The sequence below is a fragment of the Oryctolagus cuniculus genome, chromosome 1 (genome assembly GCF_051225735.1).
Source record: "Oryctolagus cuniculus isolate XC-2025 breed Fujian yellow rabbit chromosome 1, ASM5122573v1, whole genome shotgun sequence".
NCBI classification, from domain to species: Eukaryota; Metazoa; Chordata; class Mammalia; order Lagomorpha; family Leporidae; genus Oryctolagus; species Oryctolagus cuniculus.
Window position 1 is genome coordinate 15,058,084 of NC_142867.1, and position 22,702 is coordinate 15,080,785.

General features: G+C 37.8%; 2 protein-coding genes across 2 annotated transcripts; both read right to left on the bottom strand.

The window, feature by feature from the left end:
- Positions 1 to 7,203: 7,203 nt before the first annotated feature.
- LOC100356606 (olfactory receptor 5AK2-like) lies at positions 7,204 to 8,145 on the bottom strand. The gene has a single exon (XM_002708963.4). It carries the CDS (start codon positions 8,143 to 8,145, stop codon positions 7,204 to 7,206), a length of 942 nt encoding a protein of 313 aa, XP_002709009.3.
- A 9,459-nt stretch (positions 8,146 to 17,604) lies between these two features.
- On the bottom strand, positions 17,605 to 18,534 carry LOC100347383 (olfactory receptor 5AK2-like). Its single transcript, XM_002709152.5, has one exon. It carries the CDS (start codon positions 18,532 to 18,534, stop codon positions 17,605 to 17,607), a length of 930 nt encoding a protein of 309 aa, XP_002709198.4.
- Positions 18,535 to 22,702: the final 4,168 nt, after the last annotated feature.

Sequence of the window (22,702 nt, forward strand, 5' to 3'; positions counted from 1 at the left end):
TTTTTTTTTTTTTACAGAAGATCAGTTTAGTATACATTAAGTAAAGATTTCAACAGTTTGCACCCCCATAGAAACACAAAGTGTAAAATACTGTTTGAGTACTCATTATAGCATTAAGTCTCAATGTACAGCACATTAAGGACAGAGATCCTACATGAGGAGTAAGTGCACAGTGACTCCTGTTGTTGACTTTACAAATTGACACTCCTGTTTATGGCATCAGTAATCTCCCTGTGCTCCAGTCATGAGTTTCCAAGGCTATGGAAGCCTTTTGAGTTCACCGACTCTTATCTTGTTTAGACAAGGTCATAGTCAAAGTGGAGGTTCTCTCCTCCCTTCAGAGAAAGGTACCTCCTTCTTTGAAGACCTGTTCTTTCCACTGGGATCTCACTCACAGAGATCTTTCATTTAGGGTTTTTTTTTTTTTTTTTTTTTTTTTTTTTTGCCAGAGTGTCTTGGCTTTCCATGCCTGAAATACTCTCATGGGCTTTTCAGCCAGATCCGAATGCCTTTAGGGCTGATTCTGAGGCCAGAATGCTGTTTAGGACATCCACCATTCTATGAGTCTGCTGAGTATCTCACTTCCCATGTTGGATCACTCTCCCCTTTATTTATTTTATCAGTTAGTATTAGCAGGTACTAGACTTGTTTATGTGCTTCCTTTGACTCTTAGTCCTTTCATTATGATCAATTGTGAACTGAAATTGATTACTTGGACTGGTTTGATGGCATTGGTACATGCCACCTTGATGGGATTAAATTGGAGTCCCCTGGTATGTTTCTAACTCTACCATTTGGGGCAAGTCAGCCTGAGCATGTCCCAAATTGTACATCTCTTCCCTCTCTTATTCCTACTCTTATGTTTAACAGGGATCACATTTCAGTTAAATTTCAACACTTAAGAATAACTGTGTATTAATTACAGAACAAGAATTTAATCTTGTCTTTTACAACAAAATGGATGCAACTGGGTTCTATAAGCCAGTCCCAAAAGACAAATATCATGTGTTTTATCTGATTTGTGGTAGCTGATTTATAGAGTACAAAAAGTATAAGGTATATGAGCAAAATTGACATTTTGAGATTTGATTATTGTTTACAGCCCTTATCTATACTCATGAGGAACAGTGGTTTCCCTCCTACTACTTGTTGAATTCTCCATTTAGTGGAGGGTTAATCTTGTGATCATAAAATAAACTGAAAGTATGTCATTACAAAAATTAAAAGAAAAAATAAGAAAGAAAGGAGGAGGGAGGGTGGGAGCATGGCGGGGAAGAAAGGGTTAGTGTGGGAAGTATCATTATACTCTTAAATCTATATATATGAAATACTTGAAATTTATTCCCTTTATATAAATAAAAATATAAAATGAGGAATGAAGGTAGAATAATGTGAGAAAATATTTTTAATTTACTTTGAGACAATTTTTCATTTAAAGCTATTTCTTTTTGTGTGATGTCAGCAAGAAGCCATTTTTTTTTTTGCACGTGCCTATAGGTAGCTTTCCATTCATTAGTATTTTCTTCAACTTCTTACATCAACATTTTAAAGTTTGTAGTGAACATATCTTTCATTTCCTTGGTTAAATGCATGTCTAAATCTTTCATTGCTTTGGATAGTATTGTAAAGGGATTATTTTCTTAATTTCTTTTTTTGATAGCTCATTATTAGTGTAGAGAATGCAACTAGTTTTTGAATGTAGATTGGGTATCCTATAACTTTACTGAATTTGTTTATTAGTTTCAACAGTATACATATGTACATATATATACATATATATACACACATATATATGTGTACACACACACACACAAACTTGTTTGTTGGTGGAGTCCAAAGGATTTTCTACATGTAAGATCTCATTTGTGTCTGGCTAAAAAGCCCATGAGAGTTTTGCAGGCATGGAAAGCCAAGACACTGTGGCAAAACAAAACAAAACAAAACAAAAAAACAAACAAACAAAAAAAACCAAAACCTAAATGAAAGATCTCTGTGAGTGAGATCCCAGTGGAAAAAACGGACCATCAAAGAAAGCAGTACCTTTCTCTGAAGGAAGGAGAGAACTTCCACTTTGAATATGGCCTTGTCTAAATAAGAGCAGATGAACTCAGGAGGCTTCCATGGCCTTGGCAGCTCATGACAAGAGCCTTGGGTGATTACTGACGTCATAAATAGGAGTGTCAATTGTTAAATCAACAGCAGGAGTCACTGTGCACCTGCCCCCCATGTAGGACCTCTGCCCTTAGTGTGTTGTACTATGAGAATTAATGGTGAAACTACTACTCAAACAGTGCTCTATACTTTGTGTGTCTGTGTGGGTGCAGTCTGTTGAAATTTTTACTTAGTATATACTAAGTTATTCTTCTGTATATAAAGGTAATTGAAAATGAATCTTGATGAAGAATGGGATGAGAGAGGGAGTAAGAGATGGGATGGTTGAGGGTGGGAGGGAGGTTATGGGGGAAAAAGCTACTATAATTCAAAAGTTGTGCTTTGAAAATTTATGTTTATTAAATAAAAGTTGAAAAGAAAAAAAGATCTCATGTGTGATCTGATCTGGAGAATATGCCGTATGTACTTAAGAAAAATACCTCTTCTGCTGCTGTTGGTGGAATGTTCTCTATTTGTCCATTAGGTCCATTTGTTCTATTGAATAGTTTGAGTCCAATGCTCCTTATTGATTTTTTGTCTTGATGAAAGTGAGGTATTGAAGTGCCCTAATATTGCTATACTACTGTCAATTTCCTCCTACATTTCTGTGGTTGTGTGTTTTATATAATCATGTGTGCTGATGTTGGGTGCATAGATAAATTGTTACATCTTCTTTTATATACTCACCTCAGTCATTTGAGGCAGTTTTTCATTTAGAGTATATTTTACCTAATATAACTATAATATAGCTATAGCCCTTCTTGCACGGAACATCATTTTTCCATCTTTGTCTTTCAGTCTATGTGTGTCCCCCCCCCCATTTAAGATTTATTTTATGTATTTGAAAGAGTTACAGAGAGAGGTAGAGCCAAAGAGAGAGAGAGAGAGGTCTTCCATCCACTGGTTTACACCCCAGATGATCACAACAGCCAAAGCTGAGCTGATCTAAAGCCAGGAGCCAGGTGCTTCTTCCTGGTCTCCCACACAGGTACAGGGGCCCAAGGACTTGGGCCATCCTCCACTGCTTTCTCAGGCCATAGCAGAGAGCTGGATTGGAAGTGGAACAGCTGGGACTAGAGCCGACACCCATATGGGATGCCGGCACTGTAGGCTGGGGCTTTAGTCCACTGCATCACAGTCCCAACCCCTGTGTGTGTCTTTAAGGAAAAAAATTGTCTCTTTCATAGAGCTATAGCTTGATCTTGTTTCTTTAACAATATTGGATTGTACAATCCTTAACATAATTTTTCTTTCTGCTTATATAGGATTCTTTAATATTGCTCAGAAATGTTTGCCATTTTTTATCAAACTGATCTTACAATATGTTGTTAAATTTATCTCTATTCCAGGCTTTTGAATGCTATTATAAACAGTATAAAATTTATGACCACTTTTTATGAATATATAGAGAAGGTTGATTTTTCTTTTATTGAATTTGACTTGTTATGCTTTTATTTTTCTGATGATATATGAACTTCCAATTTTTGTTTATACACATTTTTTAATTCCTCTGTTGTTTAGATTGGTTTCTTCTGGGATATTCAGAAACAAAATCATGTCATCTTCAAAGAGTGATTTTTTTTCTAATTTACATTCCTCTTATCCATTTGTACGATCTAAGCGCTTTGATTAGTAGTACCAGAGTATTATTAAGAATAATTTTGGACAAGGCCATCTTTTTCCTAATTCTTACTTTAAAAGGAAAGCCTTGATGCTTTCCTATAAATTTGATGAAGTCTTGGGTTGAGATATTTTCGCCTTCATTAAACACTAGGATTTGATTTTAATAAATATTTGTCAGTCTCTATGGAGATGGTTATATGATTCACTTTTTAAAAATTCATTAATACTTTGTAGTGTTTTCTGAGATTTTCTCATTTGGAATTAGCCTATGCTCTTACAGGAAAATGAGCTGGATTTTGGTGTGTTATTCTTTGACTATATTGCTGTTTTTGTCCTGGTTCTGTATTTTTACTTTGAATTTTTGTATTAATATTTGACATTGGGCTGTAGTTTTTTTTTTTAGCTGCCATTGTTAGCTTGCTCCATAAAGATTCTTTCCCCATGTTCTTCATCAATTCAGGTAGCATTGGTATTCTGTGGTGCATAATAATTTTTTTTTAAAATATTTAGTTTATTATTTATTTGAAAGACAGAGTTACAGAGAGAGGTAAAGACAGAGAGAGAGGTCTTCCACAAGCTGGTTCACTCCCCAGATGGCCACAACGGCCAGATCTGCACTACTCCAAAGCCAGGAGCCAGGAGCCAGGAGCTTCTTCCAGGTCTCCCACTTGCATACAGGGGCCCAAGGACTTGGGCCATCTTCCACTGCTATCCCAGGCCATAGCAGAGAGCTGGATTGGAAGTGGAGCAGCCAGGACTAGAATCGGTACCCATATGGGATGCTGGTGCTTCAGGCCAGGGTGTTAACCCGCTGTGCCACAGCGCCCGCCCCATAATAATTGCCTAACTTCAGAAAGTAGTGCTTCAGTTGGGAGAAAAAAGTTACCTTTTCACAGCTTCATTATTTCAGTGGCAATTACGCTTCAATGCCTCTGTAGTAATTTTGGCAACCCATATTGCCTTAGAAAAATAATTCATCCTTTCTGGTTCTCTAATTTGTTCCCATATTGTTGAACTAAGTGTTCTTTCCTCATCCATTTTATTCCCCAGTACTATTCTTCTTGAAAATGTAGAAAATGATTTTTCATTTTATGGTTGCATTTTTCTTCAAACACTGAGTTTGTATATTTATTGGCTTTGTTATTTAATGAAATTTTAAATTAATTGATTATAAAAATAAGTTTCCTTCCTTCTTTCATTTTTAAGATTATTTTCTCATCTCTTAGAATTGTATACTTGATTAACATTTGTCTTTATAGAGTTATATTTATTGACTACTATATCTAAACCACCACTTGTAGTTTATTATATATTTCTATAATAGTTTTGTTAAATATTATTGTATAGACACATGAAAATAAATTTTAAATAAATAATTTAAAATTTCCAAGAGATGGAAATCTAGGGAGATTCCCCTTTTCCCCAGCCTATAATTAAATTCATTCAGAAAAATTTATTTTTTGTAAAAAACCTTACCCCATACTCCATTATTGAGATTGTCCTCATGTATGTATTATGTGTGTTGCAACAGCAAAATAAAGCAAAATATTTGTCTCCAGGCTGATCTGATAAATGGATTTTTGACAAAATAGAGTTGCTATACATGAATTTCAATCATGTTATTTGTTATGTCAAATAATGCTTTTTCAATTTTCTACATAATTTTTTCTCTAAATTTGATCTGTCATGAACTGAAAGAGAGATTAGCACTTACTACCATGTTTCTTTTCCCCATTTATTTATTCCTACTCTGTGTTTAGTAAAGCTATTTGGTACACAGATTCTCCATGAGTATGTCACATTATTTCACAGCAAAGGCAGTAACAGCACTCCGTTTCAGGATGTTTGCTTCAGTGGCAGATCTGCAGATGGTCTGCAGTGTTGAAGATTAGGGTTATTCTTTTCCATCTGCAGATTTGTTTAGATTTTAGGGTAGAAATAAGGTTTCTCTCAACATAAGGGAGGATGGACAGGTTCAGCAATGCTGAATAAGATCAGAATTTCCTAATCTTGGGATTTCTCTCCTGTAGTGCCACTTGCTCCATCAGCTGCTACTATCTGATATCTCCAGGTATTATTTGTGTTATAATTGGCTCCCTATCCCACTGTTCCTGCCTCAGTTCATGAGTTTAGATCTTCTGCAAATGTTGGAAAAATCCGTGAACTCCATCCTGTCAATTTTCTCAATAGCCCCTCTCCATGGTTTAACTGACAAATGAGATTGGGAGATCAAATGGAACAAGTCATTTCAGACTTTTTGTTTACAATACCTGCCTATGGGATGCATGTGCACTTGATATTTTTCTTTCCCCACTGAATGGTGAAAATATCAGATTATGGGTTCATATCTGAATTCTAGATAAAAGCGTGGAGTCTTGCATTTTCCCTAATTTTTGGAAACTGAGCATTGTTTCTGGGCAAGTGACTCTACTCTGTACCACTAAACCATTTATTGGATTTTTTTTTCTTAAGATACACACTTTTCAGGAGGCACAGCTGGAAATTTGAATTATAATTACCAGTGATAAAATTAACATGTTCCACACCATCCTGACTCCTCTGCCAATTTACTAATCTTTAGGGAACCTGCAGAGAAAAGAGGGCTATTAACCTCTAATATTTCAATATCTATGAGGATTTACTCATTTATCCTTTCTTCCTTCCTGTACATATTATCCAAAGAAATGGTTTTTCAAAGTTTACTTCACAATAATAAAATAGATTAGCAATACAGAAATAACAACAGCTATTCTTCTCAAGAGAAGTTAAAGTTTTTTTTTTCCTGGTGAGTCATTATGCTCTGCTTACACAATATTGATTATGCATTTCTCTTTACCTTTTAAATGACAGATATTTCAGAAATGCCTTGTCAAAAAGTACAAAGGCAATATCAAAGATGTCTTTTCAGATATTTTCTTCTTAAGAAACACATGAAGAGAAGCTGATTTATTCAAGAAGTTGAGAAGGTTTTTAGTATCTTTCAGATTCTGTTGATAATTAAGGGAAGCCTCTGTACCTCCCAAACATTTGCCCTGTTGGCTCTCTTATTGAATCATGATAATATAGAATTTTATATATATATATGTATATATATATGTATATATATTTTGACAGGCAGAGTTCGACAGTGAGAGAGAGACAGAGAGAAAGGTCTTCCTTTTTCCGTTGGTTCACCCCCCAAAATGGCCACTATGGCCGGAGCTACGAAATCCAAAGCCAGGAGCCAGGTGCTTCCTCCTGGTCTCCCATGTGGGTGCAGGGCCCAAGCACTTGGGCCATCCTCCACTGCACTCCCTGGCCACAGCAGAGAGCTCAACTGGAAGAAGAGCAACCGAGACAGAACCAGTGCCCCAACCGGGACTAGAACCCAGAGTACCGACGCCGCAGGCGGAGCATTAGCTTAGTGAGCCATGGTGCCGGCCTATAGAATCATATTTTACAATAGAAGTGCTTATTTCCTATCCGTTTTAGGGCTTCTAGCACATCTTGGTTTCTTAGGCTGTAGATGAGGGGATTTAACATGGGAATCATAATACCATAAAACACAGATGCCACCTGTTCTTGCTCTTGAGACCTATTGGTTCCATGATTTATGTACATATAAGAAAGAGTCCCATAGAAAATGGTGACTGCTGTTACATGGGAGGCACATGTGGAAAAGGCTTTTTTCCTCCCTGCAGCAGAAGACATCCTCAGGATGGCGGACAGAATATACATATAGGAAAACATGACCACCAACACGGTGAATGTCAAGTTAAACCCTACAAAGACTGTCAGGACCATGATGTTGAAGTCAACGCTGGAGCATGACAGGGCAAGAATTGGAGGTACATCACAGAAAAAGTGATTAATTGCATTGGACTTGCAAAATGGCAATGAGAAAGTGAAACCTGTGTTTACAGAAGCATTTAGGAAACCCATGACATATGAACCAACTAGCAGCTGAATGCAGAACCTCCGAGACATGACAACTGGGTAGTGAAGTGGGTTACAAATGGCCACATAACGGTCCACTGCCATAGCAGCCAGGATGTAGCAATCACTGGTTACAAAAGTCCCATAGACCAGTAATTGTACCACACATCCTGTAAATGAGATGGATTTGTTTTTGCATACAAAATTCAGCAGCATCTTGGGAGTGATAGCAGAGGCATAACAAAGATCAACAAAAGCCAAATGTTGGAGGAAAAAATACATAGGGGTGTGAAGTGAAGAGTCAGTCTTGATGAGTAGGATCATCCCAACATTGCCTAGTAAGGTAGCTGAATAGATCAGTAGAAAGACTATGAAGAGTATCAGCCAAAATCGGTGTTGACCAACAAATCCCAGGAGAATGAATTCAGTCACTTCAGTGCCATTTTTTGGTTCCATGGTTGTTAGCAAAGATTAAATATTAGCTGAAAAGTTACAAAGGAACAAAATCAGAAAAAAGTAAGACCATTATGACTTTTCTAACTCTGGATTTAGAATCGGTACCATATTTGGTTTCCTAGACATGGTTGAATTGGATTTTACATGTTAAGCATTAATACTCAAGGTAATATAATCTAGGGCCAGCATTGTGATATGGAGGGTAGAGGTTGTGATGCTGGCATCCCATGTGGGCCCTGGTTCACATCATGGATGCTCTGCTTCCTATCCAGCTCCCCATTGGTAGCCTGGGAAAGCAGCGGGGGATGGCCCGGGTGTTTGGGTCCCTGCTATTTATGTGGGAAACCCAGACGGGGCTCCTAGCCCCTGACTGCCTGGCCCAGCTCTGGCTATTGTGGCCATCTGGGGAGTATATCATTGAATAGAGGATATCCCTCTCTCTGTTTCTCCCTCTATCTCTGTGGCTTTGACTTTCAGAATAAAGAAACCTTTTTTTAAAAAAAAGATAATATTATTTATAATTTGGAGAAATTACCATTAGATGTATTCTCATTTTATAAATGTATCAATTAAGGAACATATAAAACAATACTTTTATTTAGTTATGCTTTTTAAACTATATTATATGTATTATTTCTCTTTGTCTAAATATGAATTATTATATCTGAAAATCTTAACATATCCAGATATTTATATTGCTTCTACTTAGTTCCATATTCTCATTTTACCTCTTTCACCTCCTTATGAACTCTGCTTGTTCAATCACAGACTCATGGTCATGTACAGTCCTCTATGAAGGTATTTATCAAAGTATCTATGATCAAGAATCTTTCTTTTTAAATTTTCCAATCTGTGGCAGACTGATTTTTTTGTACAAGGCAACAACATTATCAGAATATTCCAATTCATATCACTTTCCATACTTACCTCTTATCTCATCTATGTGGTGGGAAGGTAAAGTAGTACAGTCATATTGAAGATAACCTTGGACATGTTTGTAAAATTAAGTATGTGTCTGCACAGTCCAGAATTTCCAGCATAGGCACATATTCTAGTACACACCTATGTACATAGAATGTATAAAGTCTCTTCATAAAGTTCATGGAAATGTGTATTATGGAAAAATTATGCATAGATTTTAAGAAATTTTTGCACAAAGCAAACATCTTTTAATTTCATTTCTATGAACTTTTTGAAGTTCATCCATGTGTATTTGTATGAATGTGTATATTTACAAATATATATATATATATATTAAACACGTGAGAATGTTCATAGAAGCATTGCTTATCATAGGAAAAATACTATTAAACAAATCAGGGAAGAATGAGTAAAGTGTTGCCACGATATCTACATGGATAAACATCTCAAATGAAGCACCAGGTAATAGAAACAAGTTACAGACGTTCGATGGTGGTTCCTTTAATTAGATATCAGTAATTCTAGCCAGAGCTGAATACAGCTACAGAGATGGAATGGTCAGGTTTAGGTGGGTATGTGCCCTTAGTGCTGGGAGTATAGGAAATAAAGTCTGTTGCTACTATGGATTTCTCTGTTTCTTTTCAAAATCTGGAGCAATAGGCAGAATGGGATAACTGTGTAACAATGGAACAAGAAGGCATGCTCTTCAATTCTGCATTTAGTGAGGGCTAAGGGCCAGCAAGTTTGTGTAAGTTGCCTCCTTCTGTAATTTCTTGAGGAATAGAAGAAATGCAGGTCTTTCAAGGATGCTTCTGTTCAGTGGTTAAAAGCACTTGTCAGAGGAAGTTAGAGTAGACTGGGGGTGTACTTAAACTAGAATATGGATAGGGAAGTGAAGTTCACCACGTCGACTCAGGCATTGTGACTCACATAAAATGATCTGACATTATAGGGTACATTTTTCAAGAGACAGAGAAACGAGAGGCATACACATACACACATACGGAGCATCTGTTATGGGAAGTTCACTCCGAATTCTTTATTTCATCTATGAAGAGAGAGTATTTTCTCATCAAATGAGTACTACAGATAAGATGGCCAATTACCTGAGTATTTGAACATGGCTAACCTCCGTTGAGTCCCAGCATTTCTGCAGCTTTGATTATACTCAGTATTGTGCAGTGGCAAGGAAACAGGCCAACATGGACTTGAATTCTGGTTCCAGCAATTCAGAAAGATGAAGGGAAAAACCCCTTCAGCCTTAGTTTCTTCCTCTTTGAAAAGGAGATCAGAGAATTACTCAGAGGGTAAGGAATCCATGAGACCAGGGAGGTCTTTCCTTTTTGTGTGTCTGATTCAAGTTCTTTCATTAGTGCTTTACAAGTTTCCTTGTAGAGCCCTTTCACATACATAGATAAATTGATTCCAGGGTATTTTGTATAGCAATTGTGAATAGGATCAAAAATTAAAAACAAGACAAAAGCAAGTTGGAACTTAAAAGAAAGTGAAGGTAATGATTTCATTGCAACATTATAATAGCAAAAGTTCGCAAACAGGGTTAAATAGATTATAGTAGATCTAAATGTTGAAGATATATGTGCATATCATATACACTTATATATTAGGAAAGAAACGTCATTTTGCAAAACAAGCAAGGCATATTATGGAATAATATGTAGGTTGTGGACTGTTTAAAAATGTTTTTTTCACTTTTACTTTCTTTCTCATTTTTTTTTTTTTTGACAGGCAGAGTGGACAGTGAGAGAGAGAGACAGAGAGAAAGGTCTTCCTTTGCTGTTGGTTCACCCTCCAATGGCCGCTGCACCAGCGCACCGTGCTGATTCGATGGCAGGAGCCAGGTACTTCTCCTGATCTCCCATGGGGTGCAGGGCCCAAGGACTTGGGCCATCCTCCACTGCACTCCCTGGCCACAGCAGAGAGCTAGCCTGGAAGAGGGGCAACCGGGACTGAATCCAGCGCCCCGACCAGGACTAGAACCTGGTGTGCCAGCGCCGCAAGGCGGAGGATTAGCCTATTGAGCCGCGGCGCCGGCCTCTCATTTTCTTTAACTGTGGAAAATTCAAGAGGGATACATACTAAATTGTAATGGTTATATTTGGCCTTTGGAGTGAAGAGAGAGAGAAATCATTAAACTAATAGACATCTTTACCTTTTCCAATTTAAGATAGTCTTAACTGTTTTAGAAAGGAAGAGGAAGAGGAAGAGGAAGAAAAATAATTAAAAACCAGCTTTCTAGTAATGTAAAGTTCAGTTGAGCTGATTTATGTAAACTCTCAAGCCCTGGGCTAATATTGAATGTGCAGTCAACACTTGGTCATAATAACATGTGTAAAAAATACATTAAAGGTAAATAATATTCATTATTTAGTTCAATCAATCATTCAATTTCTGTTCATTCATATCATTCCTGAGCAACACTCAGCTGGATTCAAATTCCTCACTCCACTTCTGTTACATCATTAGCAATGAAATGATTCCTTCTGGTCTTGGGTGGAACATTTTGGGTGTTTGGCTCTGACTCTGCCCCAGCCTTACCTGCACACACTGCCATGATAAACAGAAGATGGTGAAAATGTCATTTGCTTCATCTTCCTTATGCCATATTTGATCTCAGATTCTCTTTGTGCAACTGGTGCAGGTTGATTGTCAGCCAAGGTCTATCCGAGCGTTTCTCCCCATCAGGGAGTTTATAGTTGGGGCCTGCTGCAACAGTACCCTCTTGAGAATCTGAAGTCCCATGGGCTGTGGTGGGACTGAAAAAACAATGCTCACCAGTTATTGTATGCTGACAAAATATTAAGCTTTCTAGAGAGGACAATTTTTTTTCCGTGTTACTGTAATTAGGGATTTTTGTTTCTTATTTTACATGGTTATTATTTAATTTTTTCTTGTTACAAAGCAGTTTGAGCACCTTTTCATGTATCCATGCATAGGTCTAGCTAATTATGCTTATTACTAAAATCAGTAAAACACATAGCTTCCTGAAAAAAGAAAATTATAACTTAAGAGCATATTGTCCCTACTGTGAAAAAGAGATACTATTATACTATAATGTGACCATATGTTAAATTAACACATTACTCATTATCTATTTATTTAAAGAAAAAATTTACTCTTGATTCCTTATTTCTTAAAAATATTTATTTCTGAAATCAGCTCTACATAGGACTTCCTTTCTTCCAGCTGTACTTTGTAACATCAGAATATTTCATTGTAACCATGTATGGAAAAAGATACTTCAAATCTGACTTTAAAATTTCTAGGATTAAATCTTTAATCGATCTGAAAAGAGAAAACTTGGTTCAGCAAATCTGCTTTTGATTAACAAGCAACCATAAGAGGGTGAATTGACATTCAAGGTTACTTAGAGCAAGACTAATGTCTCAGTTAGGAAAGTGTTCAACTGTTAGAAGGAAACTCATCTTACTTTGGCTTTGTTTTCCATTTGCAACAATAGTTTGGAAGTCAAGACTAGTACTTTGTGATTTGCTTAGTCTTTCCCATATGACGGTTGCCTCAGTCTAACAAGTCTTCAGCCATACTAGATATCAAATCCCTTTCAAAGAAGAAAAAAAGAGATAAGTGCAGAGTGGTTACCATATATATATATATATAATTTACACACACACACACATATTTATATATATATATATATATAAATACCCTTGATCAGGAAAACAAAAACTTTCCATAAATCCCTCAACAGGTTTCTAAGTAAATCTTATTGGCTAGACCTCTGTAACACAGAGTAGTGGAATCTTTATGCTTGCACCACATCTCCTCTGCTATTTTATTTCAGAGCAACTATGGCACACAGATTCTCTGCCTACAAGTGGCCCATCTCCTCTACCATCTCTCTGCTTCTCTGCCTCAGGAATATCTTTCACGCCATGGAAGACCACTTGTTGGTGTCAGCGTAGATGTGTGGGTGTGTTAACATCTTTGGCAAGCCTTCAGCCAATGTGTGAGGAGAGCTGAATAAATGTCTCAATCTCTTGTCCTACAGAGGGACAATTCCAAGGGACACTCTGCATAGTTCTTTAAGTACTGGTGTGACTGAGTTCCAGTTTCCCAGAGTACAAAGCAGCTAGGCGGTTCACTCATTCTTGCATTTGCTTCTTGTATATTTCTTTCTTCCTGCTCCCTTTTTCTGCTGCCTGGAATGGTCACCTTCAAAAAGCCTAACAAACTGCACAGTTTGAGGAGAATGGTTCCCACAGGACTGATGAACTTCAGACACCAAGCAAAAGTTAGAGGCCCACAAGGCCATCCTTTTAGACCAATGGCTGCAAATTTGGAAGCCTCCACAGCCACTCATATGGTTGGCAATTTATGTTTATGCCCCACCCATAGTTCATATGTTGGAATCCTGTTCTCTCTCCCCCACTGCCATGGCATAATATTAGGAGGTGGGGTCTTTGGGAGCTAATCAGGATTAGATAAGGTCATGAATAGCCCTCAGTGAATGGAATTTGTGCCATTATAAGACAACTTGTTTTCCCTCTCAACTCTGCTCTGTGAGGATATAATTTTTAGGTAGCAAGGTAGACATTAGCTTACATTATGAGATGGGCTGTAGAAAATGTGGGATTTGTGTGTGTGTGTGTGTGCATGCGGTTGAATTAGGAAAGAAATGTAGAAGCGCCCCTTGGAAGCAGCCCAACATTTACACATTCAAAGTCTTGCTCAGGTTCTATAATACTGTTAGGTGGGTCCCAGCCTTCTCCCAATGGGCAGCCTAGGAAAATATTCCCTGCCCTGGGCCAGGAGGAATATTAGATTCAATAATACGGTGCTGATAAAGTTCTGGGAGGAATTTCACAACCAGAAAGCCCTCTACTCAGCAATATTCCAGAAGAGGGAGGTGGGGGAGAGAAAGTGTGGGCCCAACCATACCCACACCTGTAAAAACTCCAGTCTAAAGCAGGTTGGGCTTTCAGTTCCCACCTGGCCTGTCAGGTGTGTTTTCTTCATTAAGCTTTGCTAGTCTGCTCGGTGCTATTCTCTGTCTCACATCTGAAATCCTCTCCTTACACAAAAACAAGTACCTCTGATTCAGCTGTCTCTGGCAACATAAGGAGAAGTCAGAAGTCTGCAACCAAGAAGTGATCCCTCATCAGAACCTGACCATGCTGGAACCCTGATCTCAGACTTCTTATATAAAATGTAAATAATCGTGAATGGAATATTGGTAGAAATACAAATGACATGAACCCTCATGATGAGATCTTAGGTGGAAATGAGTGTTATTGACCAATGAAGAAAAGGTAATGCTTGTTGTAAAGTGAAGAACTTGGCTGACTTGTGTCCATGTTCAATGGCTTTGTGGGAACGTTGAATGATAAAAACAGATATTCAGTTGACATTTCTAAACAAACTGTTGAAGGAGTGTGGTTTGGTGTATCTTAGCTGGTTATAGTAAAGTGTGAGTAGAAAAAAATGAAGATGGAATTGAGCAAAAACAAATCAGAACTTAAAAATTTAGAAAATTTTCAGCCTACGCATACTGCAAAAATGAGAAAGCATTTGGACAGGAAGAGACTACTCAGGGTGTGGCATAGTGACCTAGTAGATAAACAGATTAGCATGGCTGCGAACCAGGAACATAAGCATCTCAAAAAAACCATCTCAATAAAAACCAGGAATAGAGATTGGTTTATACCAGTAGAAACTCTACTACTTAAGACTAAATGAAAGACATTATATTCCTTAGATCCTTCAGACAGAACCATGAAGCTATTCAGATAAAACACAAGGCATTCTTCAAGAGAAGGGAAGAACAGCCCTGAAGGCAATTCAGATATCATCAAAGCTGCCACTGCCACCACAGGCTCAACATTCATGAGCCCAGAAAAGGGGCAAAGTTGCTTCTATCTCAACCTCAGAGTGTGGGACCAATACCCAGAGGTGCTGTGGGGGTAGAACTTCCAGGAAGGACCTTGGAGGTGTGGTCCCTGCCCCAGCAGAGAACAGAAACATGGTTGGGGCTAAGGAAGAAAACTACAGCATAGACAATGCCCTGCTGAATGGAAGGTGTGATTTTGCAAACCTTGTAGGACTTCTGCCACGGTGGGCTTCGAGGGTATATGCAGACAAGAAGAATTATTCTTGAGACTTAGAACCTTGTATAATTCACCTTTTTAGATTTTGAATGTACATGGGACCCACCATCCCTTTATTCCCATTTCTTATTTTGGAGTGAGTTTCTATTCTATGAAGAAGTCAGAAAGAGGGAGGCACTCTTTTATAATGACTCAGGAGAACTAACTCAGGGTCCCATAAGAATTACCTAACTCCCTTCAGAGGGTGATGTGTTTAATGACCTAAGGACCTTTCACCAAGTCCCAACTTTTAAAGGTCCCATCACCTTTTGACACTGCCACATTGAGTACCAAGCAACCAATTCAGAAATCTTTGCGGGGGGGGGGGCACGCTCAAATCATACCCAAACTGTAGCAGTAGGTATCCTCCTCTTCATGTCATTCCTGTCCCAAACTGTGTATGTGTGTTGCCATATATCTTCCTTCAGAGTTTAGATCTATATTTTTATAAGGTAGCAATCTTTGCAATCAGTGACAACAAATTTCATTTGAGGACTTGAGTCTCCATCGTAACATTTTAGAAACAGGTACTTGACCCAATAATCCTTAGAAAACACAGGCTACCATATGAGAAGTTCACTGTACTGCAGTGTGGTTAGTATACCTCCTCATTTGGTGGGCACATTATAGTTTGCTGTGTTTATTCTTTTTTTCACTCATTCAGCAACTGTTTAATGAGTAGTTAATGAATTCTTGACAACAGGTATTGAGGATATAATAATGAACAAAAACGTGAAAGACCCTTGTCTTAACAGAGATTCTGATTGATTGTTTCCCACATTTATACCTATGGTAGGATGAATGAATCATATCCTCATCAGGGTGTCAGTTGAAAAGCAGTTTGTTCTAGTACGCTGTGATAGGTTATAAAAATGACTACAAATTCTTTCCTTCATTGCATCTACATAATTTTTAAGGATTTTATTTATTGTTTGAGAGGTAGAGTTACAGAGAGAGGGAGAGACAGAGAAAAATGTCTTCCACCCCGATTGTTCATTTCCAACATGGCTACAATGGCCGGAGTTGAGCTGATCCTAAGCCAGGAACCAGGAGCCAGGAGCTTCTACTGGGTCTCCCATGTGGGTGCAGGGGCCCAAGCACATGGGCCATGTACTCCTTTCCCAGGCCATAGCAGAGAGCTGGTTCAGAGGAGGAGCTGCTGAGACACGGACCAGTGCCCATACTGGACGCTGGCATCACAGGCAGAAGCTTAGCCTACTACACCACAGTGCCGACCCTGACCCTGCATCTACATTATTATAATATGACATACAATCTATGTACCAAATACTTTTTAAAAAAATTATTTATTTATTTGAAAGACAGAGTTGGGGGGGGGAGAGAGAGAATCTTCCATCTGCTGGTTTACTTCCCAAATGGCTGCAAATGCTGGAGCTGGGCCAGTCTGAAGTCAGGAGGCCAGGAGCTTCTTCTGGGTCTCCCACATGGGTGCAGAGGCCCAACTGCTTGGGCCATCTTCTACTCCTTTCCCAGGCCATTATCAGGGAGCTGGATAGGAACTGGAGCAACTGGGACTTGAACTGGTGACCGTATAGGATGCAGGCACCGTAGGCTCTTGCTTAACCTGCTGTAGCACTACAGTGCAAAGCCCTCACATTGTTTGTCTTTTTGACTCAAAATGCTCTTGGCCTCTACTTAAATTCCTATTGAATTATTGTAGTTTAATAACAATAAGCAGATATGATTGTATGTCTTTTGTAAATGAATTAACAATAGCTAGGCTTTTAGATCCATCTGTTTGTAGTTTTTCTCTGTTGGAGTAATAAATGGAAAATGTAGGCATTCCCTTTCCCGAGGTAAGAGATAAGAAAGAAGTGGAATGATATTAAAGAGGATCACTAGTGGCAGAAATAAGCATTTTCAAGTAGCAAGGAATGAAACAAATACATAAATGTTGGATGGAAAGAATAGCTTGAGTTATGAGTTTTTTAAACCATTATATTGATTTTAAGTTCTGATATATGCCATATTCTGAACAGAATTCATGAAGGGCTGCATTATAGACAATTTAGGAAACATTTTAATGAGTATAAAGTAATAAATTATAATTTTAATATTGGTTTTAACACAAATATAGATTTTAATCATTAACAACATATTTAAAAATGTTTAAGATATTTATGCTGTTTATACATATTTCTTAATATTTTAAGTAATCCCAACAAAGCCCTTTTCCATGGGAAGTGTACGATAGTTTCTCAAACTATATTCCAGAGAAAATGGGTCTCAGAAGGGGTTCTTGGTATATCCCCCACATTCTAAGACTTTATCTACTGAAAGGGGGTAGCTCAGGTTTAATAGTTGAACATGTTTTCAGTTTTGGAAGTAGTAACTTGTGGTAAAATGTCTCTACTTGATACATTGATAGGCTAAGTTTTAACAGTTTGGTTTCAATCTAAAATAATTTTTTCCTTATCATTTTTAAAGCTTCGTTTACCTCTTTATTCCTCAAGCTGTATATCAAGGGGTTCAACATCGGAATCACAATGCCATAAAATATGGAGGCCACTTTCATATTCTCCTGGGCATTATTAGAATTAGGCTGTAGATACATGTAAGAGAGAGTCCCATAGAAAATGGTGACTGCTGTCAGGTGGGAGGCACAGGTGGAGAAGGCTTTTTTCTTCCCTGCACTAGAAGACATCTTTAGGATGGCGGCCATGATGTATATGTAGGAGAAGATGACGACCAGCACAGTGAACATCAAATTGAATCCCACAAAAACAACAAGCAGCATGATGTTCATAGCAATGGTGGAACAAGAAAGGGTGAGAATTGGGGGAACATCACAGAAAAAATGATTGATGTTGTTGGACTTACAGAAAGACAATGAAAATGTCAAACCCGTGTGTACAGAGGAATTTATTGAGCCCACAACATATGATCCAGCTACCAAGTGGATGCAGACTGTTCGAGACATGGTTATTGGATAGTGAAGTGGCTTACAGATGGCTACATAGCGATCCACTGCCATAGCAGCCAGGAGGTAACATTCACTGGTTGCAAATGTTGCATAAACCAATAACTGCATTACACAGCCACCAAATGATATAATTTTATTTTCTACTACGAAGTTTTGTAACATCTTGGGAGTGATAGCGGAGGTGTAACAGATATCTACAAAAGCCAAATGCTGTAAGAAGAAGTACATGGGTGTTTGAAGTCTGGAGTCTATCTTGATGAGTAGGATCATTCCAGTGTTACCCACCATGGAGGTCACATAGATCACAAGGAATATGGTGAATAGGACAAACTGAAGCTCGTTTTGGGCACTAAATCCCAGAAGACAGAATTCGGTGACTTCAGTGCCATTTCCTTGTGTCATGACTGCCAAAAAATCTGGAAAAGAGCTAAGAGAAAAAGATTCATTTTAAGTGTTTCTTTTTAGTTGGATTTTCATGACAAATACAATAGTTTTTTGCTTTCCAAATTTTTTTTTCTGTTTTTTTTTTTTTTTTCCTTAAAAGGAAACCACCATAAATACAGTTATATGAGAGTCATGGATTCATTTTAAAGTTAATGAAATTTCACAGAAGAATGATAATGTATGCTACTAAGAAATCTAGATCAATATATTTCACAATTGTGTGAAGTAGATTCTATGAAACATAGATGCTTATGTATCTAGAGTACTTTTCCATTGTGTTAAACAGGCATTCCTTTGTGCAATATTTAAATTGGTATTTAAGTACCTACTTAATAATAAAGAAGTATTCCTTAGGGCAATATTTAAATATGATTTTGTATTTTTAAAACCTATATTTTTCTCAAACATTTATTATTTTAATCATTTTATCCTTTTTAAGGTCTTCAAATTAGTCAACCAGAAGAATGTTCTGAGATGTGTTTACAGTCCCCATGTGTCTGAAGGCTTCATAATGTGTTTCTATTACTATTGTTATAAAACCCCCACCTATGGGATTCCCTTCTCAAGCCAGATAATCCTTTTATTCCTGTACAGGAGGAAGCCTGGAGGGGCTGCCAGCCATCATTAGCATAAAAAAGGACATTTACCACTCTTAAGATTCCTAGAATTACCAAGGCTGTATGCCAGGGAGTGGGGACACATAGCACTTTCATATTTCACAATATCACAACATCAGACAGTTTTTCCTGTAAGTGTTGATGGAGCAAAGAGACAAGCCTAAGCCAATCTCGCTCATTGCCCAAATGATAGAATTTTTTTTAAACTTTTATTTAATGAATATAAATTTCCAAAGTACAGCTTATGGATTACAATGGCTTCCCCCCCATAACGTCCCTCCCACCCGCAACCCTCCCCTTTCCCACTCCCTCTCCCCTTCCAATCACATCAAGATTCATTTTCGTTTCTCTTTATATACAGAAGATCAGTTTAGCATACATTAAGTAAAGATTTCAACAGTTTGCTCCCACACAGAAACATTAAGTGAAAAATACTGTTTGAGTACTAGTTATAGCATTAAATCTCAATGTACAGCACACTAAGGACAAAGATCCTACATGAGGAGTAAGTGCACAGTGACTCCTGTTGTTGACTTAACAAATTGACACTCTTGTTTATGGCATCAGTAATCACCCTAGGCTCTTGTCATGAGCTGCCAAGGCTATGGAAGCCCCCTGAGTTCACTGACTCTGATAATTTTTAGACAAGGCCATGGTCAAAGTGGAAGTTCTTTCCTCCCTCCCTTCAGAGAAAGGTACCTCCTTCTTTGATGACCCGTTCTTTCCACTGGGATCTCACTCACAGAGATCTTTCATTTAGGGTTTTTTTTTTTTTCCCCCCAGAGTGTCTTGGCTTTCCATGCCTGAAAAACTCTCATGGGCTTTTCAGATGGATCCGCATGCCTTAAGGGCTGATTCTGAGGCCAGAGTGCTGTTTAGGACATCTGCCATTCTATGGGTCTGCTGTGTATCTCACTTCCCATGTTGGATCATTCTCTCTCTTTTTGAAATGAAATGGACACTATGAGAAACAGTGACTTGATCAGCTCTTGTCCTGACGGTTGATGTACAATGTAATACTTTATCCATTTTAGTATTTTTTTCTTTTGTTCTAGTACCATTGGTTGAACTCTGTAATTAACACACAATTATTCTTAGGTGTTTAAATTTTAACTGAAAAGTAATCCCTGTTAGGAATTTGGAAAACATTATGCTGAGTGAAATAAGCCAATCCCAAAGGGACAAATACCACTTGTTCTCCTTGATAGGTGACAACTAACTGAGCACCAAAAAGGAAACCTGTTAAAGTGAAATGAACACTATGAGAAACGGTGACTTGATCAGCCCTCACCCTGACTGTTGAGCAACTTGATATGTTATCCCTCTTAGTATTTTTTTTTGTTCGTTCTACTTAATACTTTTGGTTGAATACTGTAATCAATACACAATTCTTAACTGAAAAGTGATCACTGTTAAATATAGGAGTGGGAATAAAAGAGGGAAGAGATGTGCAATTCGGGACATGCTCAAGCTGACTTACCTCAAACGGTAGAGTTAGAAACATACCAGGGGATTCCAATTCAATCCCATCAAGGTGGCATGTACCAATGCCATCTCACTAGTCCCAGTGATCAATTCCTGTTCACAATTGATCATAATGATAGGACTAAGAACCAAAGGGATCACATAAGCAAGAATAGTGTCTGCAAATACTAGCTGATAGAACAAATGATAGAATTTATTCCTTGTCCCTGAATCTTCATTTGGTCTCACTCTGTTGTCCTGACATCACACCCCTGCCTCTTCCCCAGGTTTGGAGGCCAGGTGGCCACATGAAAGACAAGTATGGAGGAATTCACCTTTGGTGGTGGCCCCTACCCTCACCCTCAGGCCTAGCCCACCTATGACATAAAAAGGCCCAGCCCTTCCTCCACTGGATTTTATGTGATTGAGCATTTCTATTGTTATAATCACTCAAATTTAGGGATTTTTTTTCTTTACAACTTTGCTATTTTAAACAACTATCATTGCAATTGTACAACAGAGAGCTCTTTTTAAAAGGCATAAGTAAATGAAGATATAATAGCAGTACAAATTTCTTCCTGGAGAGTATACTGGTGAGTGATTACTGATTTATCAAATGGAAGAAGACAAATATTGGACCAACAATAGAGAAAGCTTAAATCAATTAAATTGATCCTGCAGAATATTCAGGATACTGATATTAGCAAGCATACTATAAGAAGGCTGATGGGGATTTTTAAAAGATTGATATTGGTTGGGAGCCTTCTAAGAAGCAAATGACAGGTTGTAACCTTTGGTTATAACTTACAGGCCAGTAGAATACCAAAGAAAACAGAACTTCATGGCTTATCAACAGGAAGGGGCAAAAAATGCTTACCGGAACCCTGAAGAACAAAGAAAGGGTAAAAGACCCCTCCTGGGAAGCAGAAACTACAGGAAGAAAGATCATTTTTGAAATGCACAAATTAACTCTCAAATGTTATATACATATTTAGTACCGCCACTTTCATGGAGAATAAGTTGAAAGTAATGATTCAAGGATACATAAGGGATTAAAATATGATTTATTTTAATATTGGATTATATCATGATTAAATATATTATTTTTCATGTGATTTTATACATTAGCATCTAAAATACTGTGTAATGAATGAAATTGCCCAAAGAAGAGGAAAAGAAACTCACTACTTGACACATGAGTCAAGTGCTCCCTTATTTGTACCAGGAGCTCAACAGATGGTCAGGAAGAATGTACCTTTAGTGATGGGAAGTGGCACTCTATGACTGTTGTTGATGTGGGGTCCCTTGATTATGTCAAATGTATCTAGAAACAAGCCTCGCATGGTAGCTCTAGTGATGGAACAAGGAACAACTGGTTTCAATTCAACCTCTAACAAGGACTGAGAAGTATTAAGTTCCCCCAAGTTTCTTTCTCAGGTCAATGTGTTATAAAATAGAAGAAATGGAGCCCTTTCAATGAGGTGTCCACCCAGAGGGTAAAAGCATTTATCAGAGGAAGCTATATAGATAGGGTGTGTTCAAACTAGTGTCTTGATAGGACAATGACATAAGCTTTATCAATTTCCCTTTAATTATTCTGAATTCAAAGGAAATGGATGATATGGTATTATGAAGACATGTTTCATTCACCTCACCCCAGTTAGAATGGCTCTCATACAAAAATCAGAAAACAATAAATGCTGGTGAGGACGTTGGGGAAAAGATACCCTAATAGTCTGTTGGTGGGAATGTAAATTAGTACAGCAATTATGGAACACAGTATGAAGATACCTTAGACATCTGAATATAGATCTACCATATGACACAGCCACCCCATTCCTGGGAATTCCCCCCCCCCCCCCAAAAAAAAAAAAAGAAATCAGCAAATGAAAGAGTGATCTGTACCCTCAAGTTTATTGCAGCTCAATTCACAATAGCTAAGATATAGAATCAACTCAGATGTCCATCAGCTGAAGACTGGGTAAAGAAATTATGGCATATATACACTATGGAGCATTGCTCAACAGCACAAAAGAATGAAACTC